This window comes from Suricata suricatta, chromosome 17 (genome assembly GCF_006229205.1).
Source record: "Suricata suricatta isolate VVHF042 chromosome 17, meerkat_22Aug2017_6uvM2_HiC, whole genome shotgun sequence".
Classification (NCBI taxonomy): Eukaryota; Metazoa; Chordata; class Mammalia; order Carnivora; family Herpestidae; genus Suricata; species Suricata suricatta.
In genome coordinates, this window is record NC_043716.1 from 15,391,179 (window position 1) to 15,403,409 (window position 12,231).

The 12,231-nt window shown below is 35.7% G+C and overlaps 1 protein-coding gene across 2 annotated transcripts in view; it reads right to left on the minus strand.

Annotated features, from left to right (window-relative positions):
• Nucleotides 1-12,231, minus strand: part of CPD (carboxypeptidase D) — an 80,227-nt gene that overhangs the window by 63,287 nt on the left and 4,709 nt on the right. For both annotated transcript variants that reach the window (XM_029929133.1, XM_029929135.1), the window contains exon 2: nt 9,432-9,679. In XM_029929133.1, the coding sequence (XP_029784993.1) occupies nt 9,432-9,679 (248 nt within the window). The remainder of the gene's footprint in view (nt 1-9,431; nt 9,680-12,231) is intronic.

A 12,231-nucleotide genomic window follows, 5' to 3' on the forward strand; every position in this document is an offset into this window, starting at 1 on the left:
TATGGAAGACCTGGAAATCTATTTCCTTTATTTATTTTTTAAATTTTTTTGTGTTTTTTAAATTTATTTTTGAGAGACAGAGACAGTGTGAGCAGAGAAGGGTCAGAGAAAAAGGGAGACACAGAATGTGAAGCAGGCTCCAGGCTCTGAGCTGTCAGCACAGAGCCTGACGCGGGGCTTGAACCCACAAACCGTGAGATCATGACCTGAGCTGAAGCCGGACACTTAACCAACTGAGCCACCCAAGCACCCCTTAATTTTTTTTAATTTTTTTTGCTATTTCCTTTAAACTTATCAGAACAAACAGGTCTCTTCCTTCTCCTCGCATACCTCAGTTTGAAAACCACTTATTTAGATTACTTCCTCTACTCATAAGGAAAATTGACAAAGAAAGGAAAAAAGTATAAAGTTTGCTTTTAAATCTACTTACCTAAGCATCTGGCTGGCTTAGTCAGAAAACTGTGTGCCTCTTGATCTTGGAGTCATGAGTTCAAGCTCAATGTTTTGTGTAGAGATTATTTAAATAAAGTTTTAAAAACTTAAAAAAAAAATCCCTACCTACCGATCCAGAGCTTTATATGCTCAGAAAAATACTGAATGCAATGTACCATAAACGCTATAATGCTTTCATTCCTTTGCATGTATCAAAAAATAAGCCTAAAAGTGCAACCATTAGGAATCTGTCCAGTGATACAAGAAATTGTGATCACTACTTATTGTTAACGGGTAGCTAAGTCTTCTGATTGAACAATCAACTCATACCCATTATAAACTCCTTCATTTGTCTAACAACAAATCTTCATATGCCTTAAGACACTCAATTTTCATCTTTACTGAGGAACCAGTCCCTATTACTGTTTTCACTACAGAGAGATCTAGTTCTGTTGGGGGAGGAGAGGTACTTAAATTCAACCCTTCATTCAAAAACGGGGCACTGATGAATGACTCACTGTTAGATCTCAAGCAGAAAGTCAGAAAAAAATATAATCATTGCTTCAGTGTTAAGACTTAAACATAGCAAGGTGTTTTTTTTAACTTGCCTTAGTAGGCCAAACTACAAAGTATCAAATGGAGTCATACAAGAACCCTATAAATCATTTACAGAAAACTGCAATTTTTTTTATTAGGATGAGCATTTTAGAGTGTAGGAATAGAAATAAGCAATTTCTACTCTATTTTTAAATTTGGAGCTTACTGTTATTTCTTTTAATAAAACCACTTCAAGGATAGTGAGAAGTTCTCACAACTCTTACATCTGTGAACAATTTCTTTATAGACAGTGACTTATTAAGTGATAATCTTGCACTCCCTGAGATATTTTTAAAAGTTAATGAGCACAGTGCTCCTAAAAAATTTTAAGTGGAACATTTGAGTCAAATGAATGGAAAAAACAGAGGTTGCTCTTAAAAAAAACTTTTCCCATATTCCAGATCTTTAAATTCGAGTTCACGTTGATGAAATCTTAACTGAACTTAGTCTTTGTATTCTCAGCAAATTTATCTTATGAAAATCTATTTCCTTCACCACTCCCACTGAATATATATTTGCTAATGATATGGTTCTACAAAGTTAAACTAAATTACACAGTCCTGCGTCTGTTTTCAGTTTTGTCTAAGTTGGGCAACATGATCTCCCACACAGATCTTTGAACTGCATTTTCTTTGCTTTCTTTAGAGTATTTTCCCATCCACTACCACCTGACTTAAATAGAAAAAAGAAGAAAAAGCACATCTGATTTCTAAACATCAGACTCAAAGATTTAGGGCCCAAATCCTAAAGTAGTGATTAATTTTTGGTTCTCAACCTTCACGTAAGTCTATTATCACATTACAAAATACACAACTGCACTGCTCCCAAAGGTCAGACTTTATATCAGGCTGTATTTCAGTTTACTAGAGCAAACTCCTGCCTCAAGTAGAAGCAAATATTCTGTTTGAGAACACTTTTACCTTTTTGCTTTCCTTTTAAATCAGGCAGCACTCAGATTAAAAGAGAGGGAGAAAAAAAGGAAGGAAGAGGTCCAACCAACTCCTTAGTGTACAGGATCAGAGAAGACCAAAAGCACATTTACTAATGCACATTTGATGATCAATAGAATTCTTAAAGCATGAATGATGGACTGAGAATTAATATTTGAACTTCCAACATTCCTTAAAGAAAATGCCCCAGTGCAAAACCAGAAGTACATTCACTTTGGAGTTAAAAACGAAAACAAAACAAAACAAAATACACTAACAAAATAACAAAACAAAAACCTATCCATCTGCTCGTTTATATATGCATTCGATTCTGTTCCAGTTGAATTTCTGGCTCCAGCTCTAAGCAATTAAAATATGCCAGGAAACAGTATCAATTCAATTTTCAAAAATCACATACACTGTCATATGCATTCAACATCTCAAGGGTCCTAAATCTCTATCATCTTGACTTCTGTCCCAAGCTCCAGAGCCTATTTCCCAAATGCCCCCTGGGTGCTTGTAACCAGTACATCAAGTACCATCCCCAATCTACACTCCTCTCCCTACCTAGAGAGAACACACACACACTCCTCAAATTAGTTTTCCCATTTTCATTATCATTCTTATTCTTCCAGGTTCAAAACCTCCAAGTTACATCTTTTGCTTCTTCTTTTAGACACTCTGTTCTACCATCTGATAGTCAATCCTGCAATTCTTTTTGTGGTTTCTTATATTAATCCTCCCTTTTCATTCCCACAGAGTCCCTCTAACTAGACCCTTATCTCCTGGAAAGGCCTTGCTCCAAATAACTGTAAAAACCTCCCTTGTCTCTCTTCCTCCAGTACTCTTTCTGTGCCAATACATTTTGTATAAAGATAACTCCAAATAAATGGTACCACACTGTCCTTATTATCAAATAATTCAGACTCTACAACTTATTAACAACATAAATGGATAAGCATTATGTTGACGGTATCAATAAAAAGCTCTAGGAAGGCAAGAGTGACAGTTACTACACTGGAGATTTCAGGAAACTTAATAGGGGAACCAGAGAAAAGCAATCCAGAAAATAGCCAAAGGTTCACATTTTCGGAAAAGGACAAGGAGTATAGGGGTAAAGTATAGGAGAGAGGATCAGAAATGTAGGCTTCGGTCAGACTCTAGACCTTTAGTGTCATACTGAGTTTAGACTTGATCTTATTAAAATGTGAAACAAGCAAACGTATAAAAACACTTTAGGTTTTTGTAGGTTTGCTACTTTGCATGTAATATATTATTTTAAAAACAAAGTATTTCGAGCACTAATAGAACCACACACATCTTCCATAAGTGTAACTAATGGTAAATTACCTATCCTCTGCATTTCAGATTAGTAAAGACTGCATGAAAATTAGATAGGACAGTACTCTGTACATATTCATTAGGTCAGGTTGGCTTACTTATGTTATTTAAATCCACTGTGTCCTTACTGATATTTTTGTCTTTGTGATCTAACAAATACTGAGAGAGACATGTTTAAAATGTACTGTATTTATAAATTTGTCTATTCTTAATATCAGATACTGCATTTTTTTAGTTTTATGCTGTCCTTTTTTTCTGTTTAAAACAGATTCCAATCTGCTGGTGTCACATGATTAACCCACAATGCCCTGGATTTTTGTTTTTTGTTTTGCTTTTTGTGTATTTGAGTATAGTTGACACAAAATGTTACATTAGTTTCAGGTGTACAACATAGTGATTTGGCAAGTTTATACATTATGCTGTGCTCACAAGAGTAGCTACCATCTCTCCAGTTTATCTCCATTACTGTATCATTGACTGCATTCCTTATGCTCTGCGTTTTATTCCCATGACTTATTCATTCCATAACTGGAAGCCTGTATTGCCCATTCACCTTCACTTACTTTTGCTCACGTCCCACTTCTCCTCCCCTCTGATAACCATCAGTTTGTTCTCTGTATTTATAGATTTGATTCAGCTATTTGTTTGGTTATTCATTCATATAGATTCTATTCATGAGTGAAATCATATGGTATTTCCTTCTCAGTCTGACTTATTTCCCTGAGCATAATACCCTCTAGCTCCATCCACATGGTCTCAAATAGCACAACCCCATCCTTTTTAGTGGCTATGTAATATTCCATTGTGTGTATACATACACAAACATATATGTATGCACATGTATATATACACTCACATACATCTTCCTTATCCATTTGTCTATTGATGGACACTTCCTTTCTCTCCACATCCTTACCATAATGCCCTGTTTAATGACACAGAAAATGCTGCTCAAGAATAAGCTTTTCCATTCATTTTTGGAATAAATATAACCTTTCATGCTGTTCAAAACAATTTGGAAATTATTTTTCTCATGTTTTCCTTTTCTGTCAGCAATCTACTTCAGGACAAATATATCTCAATATTTAGAGTACATTAGTGTTGCTCAGTCTGACCTCCCCTTTTTGCAGAGAATACCTGTCCACATGATCAAAGAAGTTTATACTCACCAAAAAACTGAATTTGTTACATTATATGCTATCTGGTCACATTTCATAACTCTCTGCCCAAAAAAGGAGAAGGGGAAAAAAGTCTGAAATAAAGTATAAAAAGAGAAGGAAGAAAGTTTGATAAATCCACAGAACACTTTCTTCTTCCAGAGGAGAAAAAAATTCATAATTACCAGTTTGAAAAGACTCAGTCCCAAGTTAGTAGTGGTTTAAGAAGACATAAGTATAAAGCCAATAGCAGCTGACCTAACTAATCATAGAATTCATAGACTCACATGAACAACATGTAGGCCTGACAATATTTCTGACCCGTTTCCGATCTCGGTACTCATTCATGTAATACAGAAAACAATCTAAAAGCATGTCAGACAACACATATGGCTCAGTCCTCACTAGAAATAGATGACATATAAACAAGACAGGGCAAAATAAAAAGCATAAATAGTAAGTTACCACATGCAATTTATAAAGTGTTTTGTTCCAACTTAGAATTTGTAAAGAAATCAATTTTACCATAGAGTGACCAAAAACAATGCATTTTTAAACTATAAGCCATGACCCATTTGTAGATCATGAAATACATAAGTAGGTTCAGATGAGCATTTTTTGTATAACGAGCTAGTAGAGACTAGGAAAAAACAATACCAGAATACATCGCAAAGTTAACTATTGTTCCGTGAACATATTTCAACTTCATATACATACATATATGAATATATTTAAATGACTGAGAAATATTTTACATTGTAGGTCATAATAAGAAGAAGAAAAAGCTTGAAAAAACACAGATCTCGGATCTACCAGTAAGACAAGCTTATTTTCTAAGTGGAAATGAAACTAGGAGGAATAGTTTTATAAATTTTTATAAGATTATCTCATCTAAAGACCATCTAAGATTTTAAATAACTGTGTACTCATTTTTCAGATGCTGAGAATTCACTTATTCAAAATTCCAAAAAGGCTTATTTTTTTATCTTCTATAGACCAGGCATAGCTCTATGCACTAGAAATAGAAAACTGAAAAAATCAAGCCCCTGCCTTCATGAGGTTTAAACTCTACCAGAGAGAAGTTAGCCATGGTGCCGGCTGCTAGGCTCAGCGCTTTACCTCCATTCTCACTTGGGCCTCATAATACTATGAGGTAGACAGTATTTATCTTCATTTTATATATGTGGGAAATGAGGCTTAGAGAAATTAAACTTGTCCAAGATGTCCCTCCCTCCTTCCCTCCCTCCCTCCCTCTCTCTCTCTCTCTCTCTCTCTCTCTCTCTCTCTCACACACACACACACACACACACACACACACTCATACATGGCTAGCAGAGCTGGGATTCAAAATCAAGGTACCAGGTTTCCAAAGCTCTACCTTTAGCCATTATACTACACTGCCTTCCAGAGTTCTTCTATCTGCAATAAAATGAAATGTAACAGCATTCTGCCCAAGTAAATTTCTAAAAGCTATCAACGTGTGGCTTTTGATCATATAATATCAAGTATAGGTGGTCTGAGGTTACTTGCCCTTTTAAAAATTTTATAAATTGAAAGAAGGCAATTCTTAGAAATTGACCTAAAACTACAATTCAGTTTCATTCAGTTCACTTTGAAATAAACATATTAAACCATCAGATGATTTGTATGTCTTCTTAACTGTTTTGAAAGAAAAAAAGAATGGTAGACAAAAGGCACACAAATCAACACACTGTGGGTAAAAATAAACAAATAAATAAATAAAGAAAGAAAGAAAGAAAGGTAGGCCTGCTCCATGAATAAGTTCAGCTTAGGCTCTCACAATAACGAGGTTTTAGCATCAGAGCATGACTATTCATTCAGAGGCCTTATTAGGATAGTCATTCCCTAGAGGGTTCCTGTGGTTTTGGGAGACATGTTAAGAGAAGCAAGGCCCACCCACCTAGGCAGCTAGACCTGCTGAGTCAAGCCTGGCAATCAAGGTGAAGGTGGTGGGGCCAGATGACCCCATACCCCATACTTCTAATATACTGCCTGACCCGTGAGAGCAGGCATTGTTCCTGTTTTGCTCCCATCACCTAATACAGTATATGGGATGTGGCAGAGACTCAGTAAATATTTGCTAAAGGAATAAATGATATTGTACAAGTTATTTCCTCTGAGGTCTTGATTTCCTATAAAGCAAAAGGATTGGAATAGATCAGTATATTCACTTTTAGCCCTAAAAGTGTATTCCTCTTCGGGCTAGAATTTCTAAATACATCATAAGGCATCGGTAAAATTACTCCAGGACATCCGGGTCTGAATATATGCCTAGTCACAAGGTTTCACAACATCTTACTCACTGCAGTCCTGTAGAAGATAAACAAAATGAATCTCCCCTGTTGAAACTCCAAACTGCTCAGCATTGCTGGAGTAGGAAGAGAGATAAACGAGTTGTTGCAGAAATAATAGAAAATATGTCTGACCATCCAGCTAGAGAAGGAGGAAAGTTGATATTCATAAAAACAATAATAATGGAGGCAGCCAAGTTTACTTCTTCAGATGTTTGAAGAATCAGAAAAATATGATATCTGGTTTCTCCAAATAATCTTACTTACTGTGAAGGCAGCACTCTTATTTTTTACATAGTATAACACAGATTTACCATCCTCAATCGTCTACTAAAAGTTGTTTTCTAACCATTTATGATTCTCTCCAAAAAAGAAAAGTAAATTATTTTTAATACCTTATTTTAAATAATATCTCAAATTAATGAAGCTACCAGACTTTATCACAAAACCCCTAGTTCCTAAAGTCAGGTTTTATTAAATATGTTTGCTAAAGATTGAAATGGAATTAAACATCAAACTATGTCCCTTATCTATAAAAAACATTTAAATGGTTTTCAAATCACCTCTAGTTGTTATGGGCAGAAATAGGTTCTAGTTATTTTAAACCTCTTCATGGATGTTTGTTACACACAAGAAAAACTGGCAAAAACTGTAGGGGAATCAAAAAATTCTAGAAAGTATCAAGTCCTCAAACTCAGGACCCAATTTGGGTAAACACTGCTTGACGTAAAAAGTCAAAGAATAATTCAAAGTTTTAAATAAAGGCACATTAAAAGAAATGTAAGTCATTTTATAATATGACTAATGACCAATAAAAAAGGAAGAGCTAAGGGATTTCATCACAGGCAGATTCTAAGAAGAAAAAAAGTTTATACAGAGGATATTTCCATGAATTAACGTCTTCCTTCTGCTTAGTCTTAACAGTTTAAGAGTTTATAAAAACAAAAGAGTTATGATTTAGAGGACAAAAAGTTTAAAAAGCACAATAGCTATTTATATGACATTGAAAAAGAGAAGGTAAACAAGCTTACTTTACCATCTCTTAAAAATGATATTCCATGGAAAATGGAATTTGATTTGTATATTACTGGTAGTAATGTAAAATGGTACAGCCACTGTGGTAAACAATTTGGTGGTTCCTTAAAGCTAAGCAGAAAATTGCTATAGGACCCAACAATTCTATTCTTGAGTACACACCCAAAAAATTTGAAAACAAAGACTTAAACAGGTACTTGTACCCTAGTGTTCACAACAGCATTATTCACAGTAGCTAAAAGGTGAAAACAATCCAGTAACCATCAATAGATGAATGGAAGGGCACCTGGGTGGCTCAGTTGGTTAAGGGTCCAACTCTTGGTTTTGGCTCAGGTCACGATCTCACTGTTCACATGCTGACAGCTAAGAGCCTGGAGCCTGCTTCAGACTCTGCGTCTCCCTCTCTCTATCTCTACCCTTCCCCCTCTCTCTCTTTCTGTCTCTCTCAAAAATAAACCTTAAAATTTTTTTTTTTAAATTCCACCATCACCCCACAGATTAAAATATAAAAGGAAAATGTGCCCTTATCTAAAATGGAGAGAACTAGAAGCCATTACATTAACTAAGATGTCCACCATGGCCACATGGCACACTTTATGTGCATCCTGATGTGATATATAATAGTCTTGCTGGAAACTTTGACCAGACCTAGAATATGGGATGTTCTACAGTATAAGAACCTGAAGAGCCTGAACTCTTCAAAGGATTCACCATCACTAAGAAAAGAGAGTATATAACAGGTCTAAATTAGGGAAACTAAAAACACAAGAGCCAAATGCAATGCTTGAACCTTGATTGGATTTGATCTGATCTAAAAGAAAAGAAGCTATATAGGATATGTAGAGAATAAAAAAGGAAATTTGAGTTATGGACAGAATATAGAAAGGTGGTACTGACTTTTTTTAAGAAAAAAATTTTTAATGTTTACTTTTAAGAGAGCGTGAGTTGGGGAGGGGCAAAGAGCGAGGGAGGTAGACTCTGAAGCAGGCTCCAGGCTCTGAGTTGTCATTGCAGAGCCTGATGTGGGGCTCAAACCCACAAACCATAAGACCATGATCTGAGCCAAAGCCAGACACTTACCCGACTGAGCCACCCAGGCGCCCCCTGAATTACTGTTGATCTCTCAGTTACAGTCATGGTACATAGTTGTACACAATAATGTTCCTGCACTTGGAAAATACATGCTGAGGTACTTACAGTCTATTTTTGGATAGTTTGGCAAAAGAAAATGTGTGGGAGGAAAGGACGGACGGGAGAGGTGGAGCATGTGGGGTGAGATGACGGTGAATTTAAATGAAGGATAATATAGGCTTTCGTTGCAGTCTTTCAATGTTACTGGGGGGTCAAAAATTTCAAAATAAAGAAAAGATTTTTAAAAATTAGAATTCTTCAAAGTTTCCTCTTTTCCACTCAGAGAATACATAAGAAAGCTAAGTGAGGGGCACCTGGCTGGCTCAGTTGGCACAGAATGCCACCCTTGATCTCAGGGGATCATGAGCTCAAGCCCCCTGTTGGGCGCAGAGTTTACTTAATTTAAAAACCAAAGAAAAGAAAAGAACAAAGAAAGAGGAAGGAAGAAAGCTAAGCGAACAAGGGGGAAAATATAGCAAATCCAGGCATTTCCGTACCTTCCACGTCATACCAATGTGCGCCGTTTGTGATCCCATCTTTGAAAGTTTCATCTTCATCTCCTGGACAATGAGGTGCACCAGTTTTCATTATGGGATGGTTTGATGCATAGGCTTTTGCCAAGTATTTAAAGACTTCATCATCTGAGGTTTTGCTATAGATCCCAGTGGCCTTATGTTCTGGAGAATCATCAAAAGGATAGCTTGCTACCACAGAGCCACCATGCAGATTTCCGGAAAGCACAAACCTTTGAAAACAACCAAACCATGTATCACTAAAAAAGGGGCACAGACAACACCATGTATTTAAAAATTCTGCATCTTTCATAAAGGAACTCAGGTATCTCTCTTATAAGACCTAGAAGACAACTCTATCATCTACTACAAGCACAACAACCACCAAAAAAGAAAAGAAAGCATCATCAATTTAACAAATTTCAGTCCAATGGTTTTTGTAATTCAACTTACTCTCAAGCAACTTTGAAGAGGTTTCCCACCATTGAAAAAGTAGCTGAATAACAGTATAAATTAATGTTTCAGGAGACATCTTACTCAGGGAATTCAAATTCATGCGTTAGGTTGAACAATATGAACTTTCAAGTATTCAGTCACTTTTTGACCTACAAAAGTGACAATTTCATTTGGTTCGACCTAATACTTTTATTTCGTAACATGTTAACATGGTAGGAAACATGGCTTGTATAAATAAATATTTGTTGAATCCATGAGTTAGGTTAACTTTCATGATTTTTTATATATACTATCCAAAACTGTTTCAGGTGGGAAGTCTAAGTTAAAACAGGATGTGTTTTGCCTCACTCCAGTTTCACAATGTACTGAATACTAAATTCACATTTTTCAAAAGAGAAGCCGCAGTTGAGAAGACTGGGGGTGGGGAGAACCTGATACAGTGAGCTGCTTTCAGAGAAAAACAATATAGCACATAAAAGATTAGTCCTCCATTGCGTCACCAGAGAAGCAGCCCTCTCTAAGCCCAACCTCTCTGATTGGCCCATTAAAAAATAAACTGACATGGAGGCAGGGCTGCTCCCATAAAAGAAACTTTTTTTTTTTTTATGTTTCTACTTCTAAGTGAACCAATTTGTAATTTGGTGAAATTTATAGATACTGAAATACTGAAGAACTCCTTTTATGGTGAAAGCTAAAGGCAAAAACATGCTCGAGTCCTATTTATACATCTTTCTCTCATGTAACTGTTCAAACTATTACTGTGAGTACAGATTAAACACTCTCCTCTTGGCCCTCTGAATTGGATTTACTTGCTTCTGCCTTTTTGTGGCTGAAATGAACCATCCTACAGAAATTCTAAATGGGGTTATACATAACATTTCATTGCCTCAAAGAATATTAGACCAATAGTATGTCTAATTGGAAAGGTTATTTTTAGTATCATCAATAAGATCCCAGAAAATATCAAAAACTGAAAATTACTTGTAACACAGAATCTGGTCATTAGAAGACAGAACTTAGCCAATAAATACAGTGATTAAATACTAAAATAGACTATGAAAAGAGACTAGTTAAAAACAAATATAAGTATTATTAGCAACCTTCTCAGATACCAGAGAATGTCATTTGGAGTATCAGCAATAGCACAGGCTCTGGAGCTAGGCAAATATGGGGAAGAACATTCGGTCTCCCAGGCTTGTCACTGACCAGCAATAAAATATGATCAGGAGAAGTTACTGCCCCTAAATTTACTGAACCCCAGTTTCTCTCTCATCTGTAAAATGGGGATTAATGCTACTGGGTCTGAGGATTGTTATAAGAATTAACACAAGTACAGCACCTCCCAGCACAACAACTGCTTTATATCCTCTGCTCAACAAATGTTCATTCCTTCAGAGATATCTAGCATCCTAGTGATTAGGGAATCGCTCGCCGCCTTCAGACTTTCATTCTACTCCCCACTACCAGTGCTAACCCTTGGGTGACAGAATGATAAAGAAACAAAACCTAAGTATGTATCTTCACATTCTAACTCCATTCTACCCATCTGGCCCCCAATGCTAAGGTATTAGCAATTTACTTTCTGATATGCATGCTTTAAATAATTTCAGTGCTTTTCTCTCCCCCTCTGATTTTGGGGAAATTACAAGGAGGTTAGCCTAGTTCAAGCAATCCATTCAGCAACAAACTTTAAGTGTCAACTATGTGCCAAACGTTCTAGGCCCCATGGAATACATCAGTGAACAAATGTAAAAATGAGCTCATGGCATTCATATTCTAGTAAAAGAAAATGGATAACTGCATATTTAAAATAAGCGAAGCATGTTGCTTTAATTGTATATTTTCAGTTAAAACTTTAAAGTCCGAGATTCTCTACTAAACGCAGTTTCCACTGTTTGGCATTTTTTTGCATCGCTTCTCGGAAACATTAAAATGGCCTAACCAAAAACTTGTAGAACAAAATATTTGCAATCTACTTGAGTAACAAAATTCAGTTATTATATCTTCCTTACTTTACTTTTAAAAGTATGAATGCTACTCTCATAAGGATTTCAAGATAAAGCGATTATAGTAGCTAGAAGTTTACCACTTTTAGTCTTTTTTTTTAATTTAAAATTTTTATTTTTATTTTTTTTTACTTTATAAAGTTTCATATTTTTTAACATATGCAATTATTTTCCATCATTTACAATACAGTAGTTGCAATGACACTCAAAACAGAAAAGCAAAGTAAAAAATCAAAACACCAACTTCTGTTTCATGTAATTAGACTTACACAGAAATTAGAAGGTTAAGTAACAACTAGTTAATCACCTAATTTCACAGCTAT